Raw genomic sequence first — 18,392 nt, 5'->3', positions numbered from 1 at the left:
AAGTATAAAGGTTTATCTTATTATATCTATTGTTCTCTCTCATCTGGGTAATAGGTTTCCTATGTGTTGTAGGAAGCAGTAAACATTGCCAGTTCACTTCCCTGGTCTTAGCACGTTGTCATCTCATCAAAAGCTTTCAAGGGTTTAGTTATTTCTATCTTCAGTGACTCCCGAACAGGAGGTTGACGACTAAGACATGTGTTGTTTTAGCAGCGCAAACAATTGCACTTTCTGGATTTTACCTCTTGCTTTAAGGCGTTAACTTTCTCCTCCTTTTCACTCTGGAGTTTCTTTCGCTCTGCTTGCAGCTCAGCTTCCGACTCCGCCCTCAAGAGCTCCAGGTCCTTCTCCTTCTGGGATTTCAGTTCCTCGCACTCGGCTCTGCGTTCTTTCTCCAGCGCTTTGAGAAAATCTTCCCTGAAAACATGTTATTCGCCAGCGTTCAGTGTCAGAACTGGATGATGTTTTTTTTTTAAATATATTTTTCGATGGTGTAGATTCTGACCTGAGTTTATGCTGTTGCTCCTGTAGAGATTCTTTATATTTGTCCAGCATCCTGTTGGACTCCTCTTCCAGAGTGGCCTCCTCCTTTTTTCTTAGAGCTGTGAGGCGCTGTTGTAGATCCCTGAAGATTGAATGACAAAATATTATTTATTAAATCACCATCTCGCAGTTTTTATTCTTTTCCTTTTATTCGGGTATTTTTTGATTGTTTAAGTGCTTTGTGACCCTGGTCTTGAAAAGCACTCTATAAATACTAATTACTTACTTACTTACCATCATAGGATATAATATTATACATTTTCAATACAATAAGATAGTGATACCATAGTAACAAGGATATATTTGTAGTATTGTCCAGTACTTGACTCTGGTGTTGTAGTATTTACAGACCACATGACTCTTGACGAAGTCGTAACTGCTTTCATCTGTTTTTAAAACAAAATATATCCAAACATCAGCTTTAAAAGCTGCTGGACTCCACTGTATCCTCTCGTCCTCAGTCATCGCCAGGATTTAATTCTTTTTTTTTTTGGATTGTTTAAGCGCTTTGTGACCCTGGTCTAGAAAAGCGCTATATAAATATAAATTACTTACTTACTTACCATCATAGGATATAATATTATACATTTTCAAATCTAACACTTGAAAGGAAACTTTAGCACAAAACTAAACAATACAACAATAAGTAGGTTTGTGTATTTTAAAGAATCTGGAAGAATGATAAGTATCACGATAGCTGGGCAACAATTAGATATATAGTGATACAGTAGTAACAAGGATATATTTGTAATATTGTCCAGTACTTGACTCTGGTGTTGTAGTATTTACAGACCACATGACTCTTGACAAAGTTGTAACTGCTCTCATCTGTTTTTAAAACCAAATATGTCCAAAAATCAGCTTTAAAAGCTGCTGGACTCCACTGTATCCTCTCGTCCTCAGTCATCGCCAGGATTTAATTCTTCTTTTTTTTTTTGATTGTTTAAGCGCTTTGTGACCCTGGTCTAGAAAAGCGCTATATAAATATAAATGACTTACTTTCTTTAGATGTGGAGGACATTATGACTGCTGCCATCTAGCGGCAGGAAGTTTAATTGAAACACAGAAATGAACAAACGCAGTGAATAGTCGACTGCATCCGCTCGTCCTCAGTCACTGCCAGGATGAATATTTGCATGTTAATTGATAATAAATGAATCAATAGAGTAATGTTAAATATTGATACAGTATCTTGAAGAAAAGGAATCGAGATATTTAAATGTATCAATATTTTCTCTTTAAGTTTAATTTCAAATATTACAGTTTACCTGTGAAATACCATTACGGTTAAGAAACTACATGAATGATGAAAGACATAGAATTTTGTCATAATTGTCCAAAACATTTTCTTTCTTCAAAGTTTGTGATTCATGCAGTATAAACTTTTTGGTGAAGGTTTTAAAACATGTTTTTTATATTATCGTTCTTTACTTTACCTCAGTCTTCTTTCATTTTCTTCTTTCAGCTTCTTCTCTTGCTCTTCCAGTTCCTCCATTAGCTGCGACTCAAGCTCAGAAATGTTCTTTTTCTTTTCATCCATCAAGCGTTTCTTCTCCTCCTCGAGCTCCAGTTCAACGTGTCTTTTCTCTTCGACTTCATACATGTTCCTCCCCTCTTCAGAAACACTCTTAATCTTCTCATCTCCACTTCTTGACTCCAGGCGTCCCCAGTCCGACTCCTCGTCTTCAAGAGGACTCTCCGAACGCCGCGTCGGTGGTTCCTTGGCTTTGGAGGCGAGGGCTTGTCGACCTCTGGAGGTCTCCGGCCTCTGCAGGCCGAAAGAGTTGACGTCCGCCTTGGTGGGATGTTTCCGGACGCGCTCGGAGAGAGAGTGACCCGAGAGAGACGGGGACGAGCAAGTGTCGTGCAGCACCAGTCGCTCGACATTTGGAGTTGGACTAGTTTCTTTGTTTGCCGGACGCATAAACCTAAAATGGACAAAGGAATTGGTCAGTATGAGTCTAAGTTAGAATACTTGATTTGTAATACACTGTTGTCATGGTCACTCTTGCATTTAAGTTAAAAACTTGAGGGTAACTTTTGAGGAATCACTTTATAATAAGCGCTCGCTGAGTTGTTTCCGCTTTCGACAAACCGGTTTAAATGTATTTACATGAACAGAAATGTTAATGTTAACCTCCATAAATGAGCAAAGAAAAAGCCCTTTTCGTATTTCCTGAGTAGTCAATTTATAGTAATATATGTACCAATGTATATGTTCTCCCCGTGGTGCGTGGGTTTACTCCAGGCACTCCGGTTTCCTCCCACAGTCCAAAAACATACAGAGGTTGATTGAGAACTTTAGGGAAATTGTCCGTAGGTATGAGTGTGTGTGTGAATGGTTGTCTGTCTTTGTGTGCCCTGTGACAGACAGGCGTCCTGTCCAGGGTGTCCGCTGCTTCTTGCCCTATGATACTGGGATAGGATCTAGTCTCCCCGCGACCCCGGTAAGGGATAAAGTGGTAGAAAATTAATAAAATAGAAAATAGAAAAATGAATGAATGAATGAAAAACAATATATCAATATATCAATATATATATATATATATATATATATATATATACCAAGACAAAATATAAACCTTAAGATAAACATAAGGTTATATAACAAAAATATGTAACATAGAAAGATGAAATGACACCAAAGTGTGAAAGTACACACCGTTTCAGAGCTTCAGCTTTCTTCTCATGTCTTCGTTCTTCATGCCCGTCCTCCTCTTTGTCGTGGCTGAGTAGTGGACTTCCAGCAGGAGACAAATCGTTGATGTCCAGGACTTTCTCCGACAGCTTCACAAGATAAAATGAGAGTCATGGATTAACACCTGAGTGGAAAAGAGCGAGGGGTCCGAGTGGCTTCTGTCTTACCTTCGCTCCTGAGGAGGAAAACTCTTCCATGTGTTCACTATCCTTCGACTCCTTCAAAAACAAATATATGGAGGAGATCAGTGTCATCGGAATATTGAATAGTTGAATTTGACACTTCAAATGTTGAAAGTTGATATATATATTTAATCAAAATATCTTTCTTTATTTAGCATTTAATTATTTGTTTGTATTTTTTGAGTAAGTATATATAAAGTATTGAATTTAATAATTTAATTAGATCAGACATTTTTATATTTGTTGAAATCAAATGTAAATATGATATTCTATGATATGAGAGAACTTCCTTTATTATAATATATTTGGAATTACAATATCAAATAAGTAAAAAAAAAAAGTTCATAAATTTAGAAAATAATCACATTCTTTAATTATTAAAAACAACTTTTGAATACATAAATTAGTGAATTCAATGATCCAAAAAAAAGATGCGAGTTCTCCTACTAGAACGGCTCAGAATTCTCGCATCAGAGTTTTGTATTAAAATGTGTATTAATATTACCTTTTTAATTAAAAGCTATACAAATGATAAAATTCGTTGAGAATTTCTTTATTTATTAACCAAAATTGAGTCCCTGGACAATAAAGAAATTTAAAGTTCCAACATTGTGAATGTTAAATTCAATATTCTGATGGCACTGACTCACTTCCTCACACATGATCATGGTCACAAGCTCAGCAGTTAAAAAAAACACGAACACACATGCCATTGACAACATGCTCCGACAGACACACAAACACAAAGTGCCGAGTACATGACGACGGAATAAATGCAGCCGACGAGAGATCGACTCATTACGAGGGAGAAGCCAGAAGCTGTCAAAATCAAACCCCTCGTCAGGAGGTTGATTTTGTTTAATCGACTAAAATGAAAGCACAAGAACCAGCAACAGTCTGAGTTCAAAGGGGGAGCTTTTCAAACCTCAGGGGCTCCAACAATAACAGGGTCTAATGAGATGTTTTCGTCTCCGAGGGTGAGCCCCTAAGGTTGGATCGACCACCTGTACATGCCTGAGATGAGAGGGGAACCAACACTACCGCGTTCTACAGCGACCCCTACCTCCTCTGGAAGACATCCTTTATCACTCAGATGTTCCTTCTTAAGGTCACGCAGCATCACCCTCCTCCTCATCTTGGGCGACTGGACCACCTCCGTCTCAAACAGAGCGACGACCTCTCCGTCGTTTCCCGACGCCGATGGTGGCCTGTGGGCGTCGGATTCCTCCTCTAGCTCCGTCCCCTCGCCCTCCGTCGGCCCCGGGTGGCTCCGCTCGGACAACTCTTCCTCTACACCTTCTTCCTCCACTTTCCTCTGGCTGAGGGAACACCTCTCGACGTCCACCTCGCTTTCAATTTCACCCTCTTTTCTCGCATCGTCAGACTTGCCCTCCTCACTGCTCAAGTATTCCAGAACAAAGTCGTTCCTTTTCTCTTTTAAATCCAGAAACTCCACCTGTACATGTTGATTCTCCTTCAGACTCTCCTCTGGATCAGTCACATCTTCCTTTTTTCTCTTTCCTCTCTCATCTTCCCTCTCACAACATTCATCCTCTCCAGACTCTTTTTCACTCGGCATCTCCTCGTGTTCTTCCACCTCTTCTTCCCCGGGAACAGAAGAGCGCGAACTTCTGCCCTCCACTCCTCCCTCTTTCTCACTTCCGTTCTCCTCACTTTCATTCATCACAGCCTCACGTTTTTGACTCGTTTTAACTCCATTTTCAATGTCCTTGTCCTCAACACTCTCCTTTGTTCTCCCGTCACTATCGCCGACGAGGTTTCTGCCGTCCGTCTGAAGGGACGGGTGGACGTGTCGGCCCCTCAACGGGTCCTTGTCGAGGTGCACGAGATCCGTCCATTGGAGAGGGAGACGAGACGGACAAACAGAGGGGACAAAGAAAAGTGGAGGGCAAGTGAAGGATGCAGGCAGGCAAAGTCTGTGGTAAATTTGATCATAGGGGCGAAACTACCGTCGACATAAATGCATGCGTTTAACGGGAGGATTACAGAGAGGAAAACATATTTGATTGACATTTTAACAAAGCAAAAACAACTTAAAACTATTTAATTTGCGACATTAAACTCTTAAGGAAGTACACCGGTGTCATCAGAATATTGAATGGTTCAGTTTAACGTCTCAAATGTTGAAACTTTGAATTTTAATTTTGAAAATGTATCAGGTTTTTTTAAGTGCTCAATTATTAATTAACATTAATGCAATAATTTCTATATTCAAAGGTTGAACCTGATTAATTGTATTCAATGAGTATAATAATTTATATTGTAAGATTGATTTTGTGTTAAGTCAATTATTAAACACAAAATCAATATAAATGATTAAACTTATTATTTGTATGGAATATTTGTAATGGTTTCAACCTGATTTTATTTTCATTTTACACACAGGGTTTGATATTCTTATTCCTATTAATTGTTTTAATTGGTAGCTTTTCAAAATGAATTAAATGTTGGTATAACAGTGCCACCATTTTTCTATTGAAAAGGCGAATAATAATCATTTAAAAAAAAAAAACACTGAATTTAGAAAATGTATTTTCAGAATATCAAACTCTATGTTTTTAAAAAAAAAGCTTTTTTAAACACAAATCATTCTATTAAATATAATAATAATAATAATAATAATAATAATAATAACATTACAAAAAAAATACAACATTTTCATTTAACCATTCAATATTCTTATGTCACTGATATACTTCCATAAACTGTGTACCACTATCAACCCTCAGTGTACTTTTAATTTGGCTACATTATGTGATCTGATTGAATAAACACGATAACTTAATAAAAGTAGAGAAATGATAAGTCATGCTGCCGGGGCTCAGACAGCGAAGCAGTAACAGTGACAGTAGGTAGAGAGCAGGACAAAGAGGAGGGTGCAGTGGCAGCCGTGACCGTAGGACAGATTCCAGCAGCAGAGCAGCTGCAGAAAGACGTCCCGGGTCACAGAGCGAGAGGCAAAGAGAGGCGTGACGTGCGACAAAGAGATGCAAAGAGAAGGATGAAGTTACATCAGACAACGGAACAATCCCGCTACAGTAGTCACAGCCACTGAAACGTGTAAAACATGGAGACCGTTAGAAATCCTCACAGGCACCATCTTATTTATAGTCTCTGTTAGAGCGGGACGTTAAATCTGAACCAAGTAGATCAGTGTCATCACAAGATGGAATGAGTGGATTTAACATTTCAAATGTTTACTTTGAAATGATTGAATTTGATATCTTCTATATTGAAAGTTTGTTCAATAGTTTATTATATATAAATATATATATTATTTTTCCACCAGGCTGTCAGGAGACTCAACTCCCTCCCTATTTAATTTATGCTGTATGTCTCAATACATGCATATTTGACAATAAAATAACTTGACTTATATATATATATATATATGTTTGGTTTGGTTTTAATTAAAATCTAAAAAGGAAAATTATTTAAAAATGTTTGTTTTTATCCACATAGTTTAAAATTGTAATCACAATATTTAAAAAAAATAATTCTAAATTCAATATTTTTAAATTCATAACCTTTCTGTCCAGGGTATTTTTGAAAATGAAGATATTTAAAGAATAATCATTTTGAAAACATAACATTTTTGAATAGAATTAATGAAAAAACTAAAACAAATTTTACCTTCTTATATAAGATGATTCAATTATTCAATTCAAACAAAGTTAAAGTTTTAATACAAATAAAAAATAATAAATGCTTAATCAATTCCTGATCATTTATTTGATTCATCATTTCTATAATTTAATAAATTATATATTAAATATAATAATTTAAATAATTTCCCGAAGGATCCCTGAGGGATCAATAAAGTTTTACATTACCTTATAAATAACATTTGAATTGTTAAATCCAACAGTTCATTATTTTGATGGCACTGACATACTTAAATATTTTCAAATATACATCTTAACTTTGACACAAAAGAAAGAGAAAGAATGTGTATTAGTTACAGACGTGAAGCTGGAAACCACTTCAAGAATGAGGCGACAGTTGAAACGAGCAGGAATTATGCCGTAAGTGTTTCCATCCAGGGCCGTACCTGTTGAGACGGGGGCTCCGGGCTGTGGTCACCAGAGAGAGCCAAGTCTTGCAGCTCTGGTTCAGTCTCCTCAGCTGGAACAGCACTGCTCGCTTCACTGTCCTGCACGAGAAGAATGTAGGATTTTATACTCATTTACTGCACAATAAAAGAAACATAATTGCTCGTTACATCCTGTAACATTTGGGGCCCGTGACATTATTCTGGTTTATTGTCTCAGTTTTTATCATTGAAGGCAAATCCAGGGAGTCAATTTTGTATAATGAATAAAAATGTTCTCATCAAATTTTATCATGTATATAGCTTTAAATAAAAAGGTAATATTAATACACATTTGAATACAAAACTCTGAAGCGAGAATTCTGAGCCGCTCTAGTAGAAGAACTCATTTCTCCGATCCTTAAAACTCTTCACTGGCTGCCAGTTTCTTTCAGGATCCATTTTAAAATTCTGGTTCTTACTTTCAGATCTATTCATGGTCAGACCTTCTATCACAGATCTGATCCAGACTTACACCCCAGCTCGGGCTCTGAGGTCTGTGGATCAGAATCTACTGATGGTTCCTGAACTTCTGGACCAGAGGAGAGAAATCCTTCCAGACTGTTGCTCCTAAGCTTTGGAACCATCTCTGTGTTTGATGATCTACTGACTCCTTCAAGAATCATCTGTGTTTGATGATCTACTGACTCCTTCAAGAAACATCTGTGTTTGATGATCTACTGACTCCTTCAAGAAACATCTCTGTGTTTGATGATCTACTGACTCCTTCAAGAAACATCTGTGTTTGATGATCTACTGACTCCTTCAAGAAACATCTGTGTTTGATGATCTACTGACTCCTTCAAGAAACATCTGTGTTTGATGATCTACTGACTCCTTCAAGAAACATCTGTGTTTGATGATCTACTGACTCCTTCAAGAAACATCTGTGTTTGATGATCTACTGACTCCTTCAAGAAACATCTGTGTTTGATGATCTACTGACTCCTTCAAGAAACATCTGTGTTTGATGATCTACTGACTCCTTTAACAAACATCTCTGTGTTTGATGATCTACTGACTCCTTCAAGAAACATCTCTGTGTTTGATGATCTACTGACTCCATCAAGAAACATCTGTGTTTGATGATCTACTGACTCCTTCAAGAAACATCAGTGTTTGATGATCTACTGACTCCTTCAAGAAACATCTCTGTGTTTGATGATCTACTGACTCCTTCAAGAAACATCTGTGTTTGATGATCTACTGACTCCTTCAAGAAACATCTCTGTGTTTGATGATCTACTGACTCCTTCAAGAAACATCTGTGTTTGATGATCTACTGACTCCTTCAAGAAACATCAGTGTTTGATGATCTACTGACTCCTTCAAGAAACATCTGTGTTTGATGATCTACTGACTCCTTCAAGAAACATCAGTGTTTGATGATCTACTGACTCCTTCAAGAAACATCTGTGTTTGATGATCTACTGACTCCTTTAAGAAACATCTGTGTTTGATGATCTACTGACTCCTTCAAGAAACATCTGTGTTTGATGATCTACTGACTCCTTCAAGAAACATCTGTGTTTGATGATCTACTGACTCCTTCAAGAAACATCTGTGTTTGATGATCTACTGACTCCTTCAAGAAACATCTGTGTTTGATGATCTACTGACTCCTTCAAGAAACATCTGTGTTTGATGATCTACTGACTCCTTCAAGAAACATCTCTGTGTTTGATGATCTACTGACTCCATCAAGAAACATCTCTGTGTTTGATGATCTACTGACTCCTTCAAGAAACATCAGTGTTTGATGATCTACTGACTCCTTCAAGAAACATCTGTGTTTGATGATCTACTGACTCCTTCAAGAATCATCTGTGTTTGATGATCTACTGACTCCTTCAAGAAACATCTGTGTTTGATGATCTACTGACTCCTTCAAGAAACATCTTTGTTTGATGATCTACTGACTCCTTCAAGAAACATCTCTGTGTTTGATGATCTACTGACTCCTTCGAGAAACATCTCTGTGTTTGATGATCTACTGACTCCTTCGAGAAACATCTGTGTTTGATGATCTACTGACTCCTTCAAGAAACATCTCTGTGTTTGATGATCTACTGACTCCTTCGAGAAACATCTCTGTGTTTGATGATCTACTGACTCCTTCGAGAAACATCTGTGTTTGATGATCTACTGACTCCTTCAAGAAACATCTGTGTTTGATGATCTACTGACTCCTTCAAGAAACATCTGTGTTTGATGATCTACTGACTCCTTCAAGAAACATCTGTGTTTGATGATCTACTGACTCCTTCAAGAAACACCTGTGTTTGATGATCTACTGACTCCTTCAAGAAACATCTGTGTTTGATGATCTACTGACTCCTTCAAGAAACATCTGTGTTTGATGATCTACTGACTCCTTCAAGAAACATCTGTGTTTGATGATCTACTGACTCCTTCAAGAAACATCTGTGTTTGATGATCTACTGACTCCTTCAAGAAACATCTGTGTTTGATGATCTACTGACTCCTTCAAGAAACATCTGTGTTTGATGATCTACTGACTCCTTCAAGAAACATCTGTGTTTGATGATCTACTGACTCCTTCAAGAAACATTTGTGTTTGATGATCTACTGACTCCTTCAAGAAACATCTGTGTTTGATGATCTACTGACTCCTTCAAGAAACATCTGTGTTTGATGATCTACTGACTCCTTCAAGAAACATCTGTGTTTGATGATCTACTGACTCCTTCAAGAAACATCAGTGTTTGATGATCTACTGACTCCTTCAAGAAACATCTGTGTTTGATGATCTACTGACTCCTTCAAGAATCATCTGTGTTTGATGATCTACTGACTCCTTCAAGAAACATCTGTGTTTGATGATCTACTGACTCCTTCAAGAAACATCTGTGTTTGATGATCTACTGACTCCTTCAAGAAACATCTCTGTGTTTGATGATCTACTGACTCCTTCGAGAAACATCTGTGTTTGATGATCTACTGACTCCTTCAAGAAACATCTCTGTGTTTGATGATCTACTGACTCCTTCGAGAAACATCTCTGTGTTTGATGATCTACTGACTCCTTCGAGAAACATCTGTGTTTGATGATCTACTGACTCCTTCAAGAAACATCTGTATTTGATGATCTACTGACTCCTTCAAGAAACATCTGTGTTTGATGATCTACTGACTCCTTCAAGAAACATCTGTGTTTGATGATCTACTGACTCCTTCAAGAAACACCTGTTTGATGATCTACTGACTCCTTCAAGAAACATCTGTGTTTGATGATCTACTGACTCCTTCAAGAAACATCTGTGTTTGATGATCTACTGACTCCTTCAAGAAACATCTGTGTTTGATGATCTACTGACTCCTTCAAGAAACATCTGTGTTTGATGATCTACTGACTCCTTCAAGAAACATCTGTGTTTGATGATCTACTGACTCCTTCAAGAAACATCTGTGTTTGATGATCTACTGACTCCTTCAAGAAACATCTGTGTTTGATGATCTACTGACTCCTTCAAGAAACATCTGTGTTTGATGATCTACTGACTCCTTCAAGAAACATCAGTGTTTGATGATCTACTGACTCCTTCAAGAAACATCTGTGTTTGATGATCTACTGACTCCTTCAAGAAACATCTGTGTTTGATGATCTACTGACTCCTTCAAGAAACATCTGTGTTTGATGATCTACTGACTCCTTCAAGAAACATCTGTGTTTGATGATCTACTGACTCCTTCAAGAAACATCTGTGTTTGATGATCTACTGACTCCTTCAAGAAACATCTGTGTTTGATGATCTACTGACTCCTTCAAGAAACATCTGTGTTTGATGATCTACTGACTCCTTCAAGAAACATCTGTGTTTGATGATCTACTGACTCCTTTAAGAAACATCTGTGTTTGATGATCTACTGACTCCTTCAAGAAACATCTGTGTTTGATGATCTACTGACTCCTTCAAGAAACATCTCTGTGTTTGATGATCTACTGACTCCTTCGAGAAACATCTGTGTTTGATGATCTACTGACTCCTTCAAGAAACATCTCTGTGTTTGATGATCTACTGACTCCTTCGAGAAACATCTCTGTGTTTGATGATCTACTGACTCCTTCGAGAAACATCTGTGTTTGATGATCTACTGACTCCTTCAAGAAACATCTGTGTTTGATGATCTACTGACTCCTTCAAGAAACATCTGTGTTTGATGATCTACTGACTCCTTCAAGAAACATCTGTGTTTGATGATCTACTGACTCCTTCAAGAAACACCTGTGTTTAATGATCTACTGACTCCTTCAAGAAACATCTGTGTTTGATGATCTACTGACTCCTTCAAGAAACATCTGTGTTTGATGATCTACTGACTCCTTCAAGAAACATCTGTGTTTGATGATCTACTGACTCCTTCAAGAAACATCTGTGTTTGATGATCTACTGACTCCTTCAAGAAACATCTGTGTTTGATGATCTACTGACTCCTTCAAGAAACATCTGTGTTTGATGATCTACTGACTCCTTCAAGAAACATCTGTGTTTGATGATCTACTGACTCCTTCAAGAAACATTTGTGTTTGATGATCTACTGACTCCTTCAAGAAACATCTGTGTTTGATGATCTACTGACTCCTTCAAGAAACATCTGTGTTTGATGATCTACTGACTCCTTCAAGAAACATCTGTGTTTGATGATCTACTGACTCCTTCAAGAAACATCAGTGTTTGATGATCTACTGACTCCTTCAAGAAACATCTGTGTTTGATGATCTACTGACTCCTTCAAGAATCATCTGTGTTTGATGATCTACTGACTCCTTCAAGAAACATCTGTGTTTGATGATCTACTGACTCCTTCAAGAAACATCTGTGTTTGATGATCTACTGACTCCTTCAAGAAACATCTCTGTGTTTGATGATCTACTGACTCCTTCGAGAAACATCTGTGTTTGATGATCTACTGACTCCTTCAAGAAACATCTCTGTGTTTGATGATCTACTGACTCCTTCGAGAAACATCTCTGTGTTTGATGATCTACTGACTCCTTCGAGAAACATCTGTGTTTGATGATCTACTGACTCCTTCAAGAAACATCTGTGTTTGATGATCTACTGACTCCTTCAAGAAACATCTGTGTTTGATGATCTACTGACTCCTTCAAGAAACATCTGTGTTTGATGATCTACTGACTCCTTCAAGAAACACCTGTTTGATGATCTACTGACTCCTTCAAGAAACATCTGTGTTTGATGATCTACTGACTCCTTCAAGAAACATCTGTGTTTGATGATCTACTGACTCCTTCAAGAAACATCTGTGTTTGATGATCTACTGACTCCTTCAAGAAACATCTGTGTTTGATGATCTACTGACTCCTTCAAGAAACATCTGTGTTTGATGATCTACTGACTCCTTCAAGAAACATCTGTGTTTGATGATCTACTGACTCCTTCAAGAAACATCTGTGTTTGATGATCTACTGACTCCTTCAAGAAACATCTGTGTTTGATGATCTACTGACTCCTTCAAGAAACATCTGTGTTTGATGATCTACTGACTCCTTCAAGAAACATCTGCAGACATTTTTATTTGAGCTTTTCCTTGATTATCTTGTTGTTGCTGTGTTTGTCTTGACCTTTTAAAGTATATATTTTAACCGATTAATCTTTTGATTGTTAAAGCTCTTCATGATCCTGGTCTGAGAAACATCTTTACAAATAATTGCTTTACTTACTATTTTTAGCAGCAAAACATGGACGATACCTCATATTGTTGAGCGCCTGTGAGATGATCCAGATCCATGTAGATGTTTTTCAACAGCCGGTTCGGGCCGTCTTCACTTTGCTTTAGAAAGAAAATCAAAAAGACGGCGATGATTAAAACTCATCTCTACATTTTGAGTTCTGCTTTACTTTTTTCTTCTTGCTTTTCTCCTCTTCAGCAGAACCACCGTCGGCGTCGGCGTCATCGTCGTCACGGAAGCCAGGGAGGGAGAGCGACACCCTTTCCTCTTGCCTGCCGCCCAGAACACTCGCCGCCCCGTTGCTGCGAAGACCCTGGAAACGTTCAGACGTGTGTTAATATTTCATAACATTTAAAACGTTTATGACTTGAAGCCATTACTCCACGTGACGTCTTGAGGGGCTCCAGACCACCAGAAGTCCCAAGTGAGCGCCGAAGAGCAGCAGCGGGAAGTGGTCCTAGTCCAGGAGCATCTAAACTCCTGAGAGGAGCCCGACTACCCAACGGTGATAATGGACCGAGAGTAGAACTAAGAACCTTAACAAGGAGCAGGAAAAAAAAAGGAGCTTATTAGGTTAATCCAGTAGAAATAAAAGATTTAAACACGAGCAAAACCAACATTTTAAGTTCTTAAAATCTTTAAAACGTATTGAATATTGTTTACAGTGTACAGTGTTTACATGGTTGGCAAAGGTTTGAGTAAATACAATTACCACGGGGTGTTAGAAAATATCGATAAAGTACTTTATTTCACAATAGTCTAGTGATATTCTTAAAAATTGAAAATTATATTTCATTTCCCCCCCTTCGTTTTTTTAAGGTTATGATTTCATTTTTGTCAAGTGTATTTAAAATAGAATCACTAGATTTACAATTAACAGGCCATTTATTTTGTTTATTTTTGTGTTGCGATTAAACTTTTGTCCACTAGATGGCAGCAGTCATTAAATCCTCCACAGTTTAAGGAACGATGCAACCTGTGAGATCCCGGCGATGACTGAGGATGAGAGGATACAGTGACTACAGCAGCTTTTAAATCTGATATTTGGACGTATTTTGGTTTGAAAACAAATTAAATCAGTTACGACTTCATCAAGAGTCATGTTTTCTGTTAATTCTGCAACACTATAGTCAAGTACTCGACAATACTACACATATATACTTGTTCCTACAGTATCACTATATACCACAATATATTGTATTGTTGTCACTGAATCAGTACACACACTACAATAAAAATCACAATATTAAGAAAGTATTTTAGCCCAAAAATCCACATTTAACCAAAATATTGAACCAAATATAATATATTTACTCCGGAGCTCTTAAGAGTTTCCTTCTTCTTTTTTTCCTTCTTGTCCTTTTTTTCTTTCTTCTTTTTTTTATCCTTGTCCTTCTTAGCGCCCATGGCCGCAGAAGCCCCGGCTAGCTTGGCACGCTCTCGCTCCTGGACCACGAGTTGGCGGTAGTGCTCGTCACAGGGATGATCCCAGGTGGACTGACCCGAGGAGAAGTTAAAATAGTAGATGTCTCCCGTCACATCCTGGCTACAGAGAAGAAGAGCGTCAATCGTCTCATGTTCGAATCCCTTTCAAGAATGTTTTTTTTGTATTTATTCCAGCTTAACCAAATGGTTTTTATGCATCTTGATAAACATTTTCTGAATTCTTATAAAAGTATTTCAAACTAATTTTGGGGGGAACTAAAACCTTCTGAAAATGTTATAATGTGAGCAGTTATTAGTTGACATGCAGCCAAAGAGTAAATGAGATACGAACGATCATTGTATAACTTCTGTTTGTGATGTGAAAATATTGAGCTGCTGCTGCTGACATGTGCTATTTAAAGAAGTAAGTAAGTAGAAATCCACTTATAACCGTCAGGCACAGATTTAAACTCTTGATGATCCTACACTGTTTTCATTCTAGATCACTGAATGTCAACTATAAAATAATGTGCTTGGGAAAAACTGTTGTTGAATTAATTTCTATATTGAAAGGTTATATTTGTTTGTTTTTTTAATAATTGAATATAAAAATGAAAATATTTTTTAAATGAAGGAATATTTTCACCGTTATACCAAGAATTTAATATTGAATTTAAAAAGGCTTTAATAAAAAAAAGAACATTTATTTTTTAATTATTATTATTTAACTCGATGTGTTAAAACATTTTTTTATTTTATTTTATTTTATTTTTTTAATTAAACCAATTCAACCTTATAATATAAAAATCCTTAAACGTAATTTATTTAAACATATAATTGAATGCTTAAAAAACACTGCGACCACAAAATAAATTCCATGTTGTTTTTAAAAAACTAGCAATAAAGGATTCTGAAACATTCGAAAAAACAACATTTTAATTTTAAATTCAACCATTTAATATGCTGATGGAATTAATTTACTTATTTTTTATAAAACCTCAAAATAAAATATGAATCCATTATATTTTCTGATTTCTGTTTGACAAAACGTTAAACTTACGAACCGACAGCCACACTAGAGGCACATTATGTTCTTGCAATGATATTAAATAAAAAACAACAAAATAGTACCCAATACCGACTTTATAATATACGGCACGAATAATATTCTCCAGCGGCAAAAATACAAACATCTTACCACGGCTTCCACTCGGGAGGCAGCGGCGCTTTTACGCCTTCCTTGGCCAGCCACATGAGATCCGCTTCATTTTTCGGATCAATGCCGATCTCTCTTGCGTAATCGTGAATCTCTGATAATGAGAAAATATGCGAAGGTTAATTTAAAAAAAGGTACTTTATTTAAAAGACAACAAATATGGTTAAAAGTATTACTGATTATTCTAACTTATCTAAAGTTTACTTTATATTGATGACGTTGTGAGGGGGTGGGTGGGTGTGATGTTTGACTTCTTGTATTGCCCTTTTCTTTTCCTTCTATTTTTGTAATATTATTGTTTTGTTTTTTAATTTATTTTATTTTTGTTTTCTTTGCAATGTAAAAAAAAAAAAAAAGTCAAAGGAAGTTTTTTGATGTACACTGTGATCTAATTTGTCGTTTTCCAATAAAAAAATATTGAAAAAGAAATATAAATATGGTGAAGGATTTGGAATATATCTGTACATGTTTTTTTTATAAAAATGTGTAACTTAAAAATAGGTTTTCAAACGTCATCAAGCAGCCAAGTTGAAACAAAAGGCCAGGAGATCATGTTTTATCCATTTATTTTCTCTTCAAAAGCTCACAGCAACCATTTCAGCAGTGGATTCACAGCTAATGAGCCATATTTTTTATTCTCTTCTGCTATTTTCCTGGTTCAAATTGGCAAAACAAACGTGTATGATTTGGGTTGAGGGAAAGTTGCAGGCAGAATGCATGCCAGGTACTTGCCAAAGCCGTATCAATTAAACGAAAGTGACTTGTGATTGTTGCGGTTTCACAGCAGTCTCGTGACTAGTGCTGTGTCTCAAATCACATACTTCTCGAAGTATACTGGCGGTTAATATGCATCAGGATAGTGTTCGTACTAACTAGTAACTAATTCTCCACAGATAGTATGTCTCAAATCACTGGAAACAGGAAATGACGCGACGGCTTCTTTTTCTACTACTATTTAAGGATGATTTCAACCAGCTGTAGGAAAACTATCGACACCTGCTGGCAGAACGTTTGGTTTCAAGAAATATGAGAAATATTGGCGAAATATTTACGACGGTATCCTCAGCGTTGACGTGTCGTCCGCCTACTGCTGCTGAAAATGCACCTGTAAGTATATGAATATATATATATATATATATATATATATATATATATGACGTAACTTCTGTTTACAACGTCAACGTCACTAAGATGGAGCCGTTAAGGGTAGATGTGATCGATCCATACTCAGTTTTGAAGGTGTTTCAGTAACAATTTAGTGTGTATGGAGCACTACATTTCGCATACTAAGAATTGAGACGCACTCATGCACTAAAAATACTAAGTTTAAGTACGCAAGTATGCCACTTGAGACACAGCTCTGGTCATTTTCCATTTATTCTTAAAAGACTGACTTGCTTTGTCACCTTTTATTAGTTGCTTTCCAACGATCCAATGTCAATATAAGACACTTGTGTGATACACTTGTTTACCTTGCTCTGACGGAACATAATTCTCATCATAGTCCTCTTCAAGAATCAGCTGGTCTCCAACCATGGCAGCTGCAGTCATAGTAACTGGGGCCAAAGACAACACAACAAAACAATTAAACCACAAATAAGTATGACATGGAATTAAAGGTGTTGGTGAGAGCAAATGTATTTGCTGGAACCATTACATTTCCAGTTGTTTACGTTCTTGCTTTACGCACAAACGTGTTCATTATATTTTTTATATGATTATTATTATTCTACAGAGAGAAGCTCAACATTAAATGAGTATATAAATAACATTAAAGGATCTAAAATGGTGAGAATAAGCCGCAGGGGTTATTTACATTTTTTTAACGCCGATATTTATTCACGATACGGCTTGTTTTACACAAACGAATGACAACAGAAGCCATTTAAACGAGAGTGACTTTGGTAAAGTTTATGATTTAATAAAAAACAAAGAGGGGGATAAAGAAAGCTAGCAATGCTAGTTGCTACACGAAGCATTATCTGGCGCCATTTCGGCTACTTAAGCCTTTGACGCGACATTTTTCTTGGGCTGAATTACCTTCTGTAATCCTGTCTGTCAAGTTCTCAAAGTGTCACTGAAATACGGGGGTACATGGTGGACAGAGGTTGGGGGTAAATCACGAAAGTTGATGGTTCCAGCAGCATCTCCAAGGACGCTCAGCGCCTGCATCCATTTCCTGTTGTCGGTGGAAACGACGCTGTGAGTGGCTGGCGGACACGAGAGGCGTTCACGGACACTCGGAATCCAATGTGTTCAACGAGAGGGTTTATTTTTGAAATCACCGCGACATTTTTGATGAAAAGTTTTCTCATGGCTTGATACAAATAAAGATGTCATTATTTCAAGCACAAAAAAAACAAAACAAAATAATTCATTGTTGATTAAAAGAAGGGGCATAAAAATAATTTTATATAAATTATTTAATTTGAATTTCTTGAGGTTCAAAGCAATGTGAGATTTAGTTAAGGTTGTTCTTAATCATTTTATTTAAAATAGAA

At 36.9% G+C, this 18,392-nt stretch overlaps 1 protein-coding gene across 1 annotated transcript in view; it reads right to left on the bottom strand.

Annotated features, from left to right (window-relative positions):
• The window catches only part of cep164 (centrosomal protein 164), a 28,822-nt gene extending 10,721 nt beyond the window's left edge, over positions 1-18,101 (bottom strand). Inside the window, exons 1-14 of the mRNA XM_087795370.1 lie at positions 17,932-18,101; positions 17,364-17,447; positions 15,874-15,985; positions 14,565-14,796; positions 13,631-13,786; positions 13,420-13,563; positions 13,271-13,351; positions 7,496-7,597; positions 4,487-5,254; positions 3,409-3,459; positions 3,206-3,330; positions 1,980-2,471; positions 506-625; positions 243-417 (exon numbers count right to left, since the gene is read on the bottom strand). Of these exons, the coding sequence (XP_087651496.1) occupies positions 243-417; positions 506-625; positions 1,980-2,471; positions 3,206-3,330; positions 3,409-3,459; positions 4,487-5,254; positions 7,496-7,597; positions 13,271-13,351; positions 13,420-13,563; positions 13,631-13,786; positions 14,565-14,796; positions 15,874-15,985; positions 17,364-17,442 (2,637 nt within the window). The 5' untranslated portion in view covers positions 17,443-17,447; positions 17,932-18,101. The remainder of the gene's footprint in view (positions 1-242; positions 418-505; positions 626-1,979; positions 2,472-3,205; positions 3,331-3,408; positions 3,460-4,486; positions 5,255-7,495; positions 7,598-13,270; positions 13,352-13,419; positions 13,564-13,630; positions 13,787-14,564; positions 14,797-15,873; positions 15,986-17,363; positions 17,448-17,931) is intronic.
• Between the last annotated feature and the right edge of the window lie 291 nt (positions 18,102-18,392).

The sequence above is a fragment of the Callionymus lyra genome, chromosome 7 (genome assembly GCF_982586985.1).
Source record: "Callionymus lyra chromosome 7, fCalLyr1.hap1.1, whole genome shotgun sequence".
Taxonomy (NCBI): domain Eukaryota; kingdom Metazoa; phylum Chordata; class Actinopteri; order Syngnathiformes; family Callionymidae; genus Callionymus; species Callionymus lyra.
This window is presented reverse-complemented; position numbering and strand designations above follow the sequence as displayed.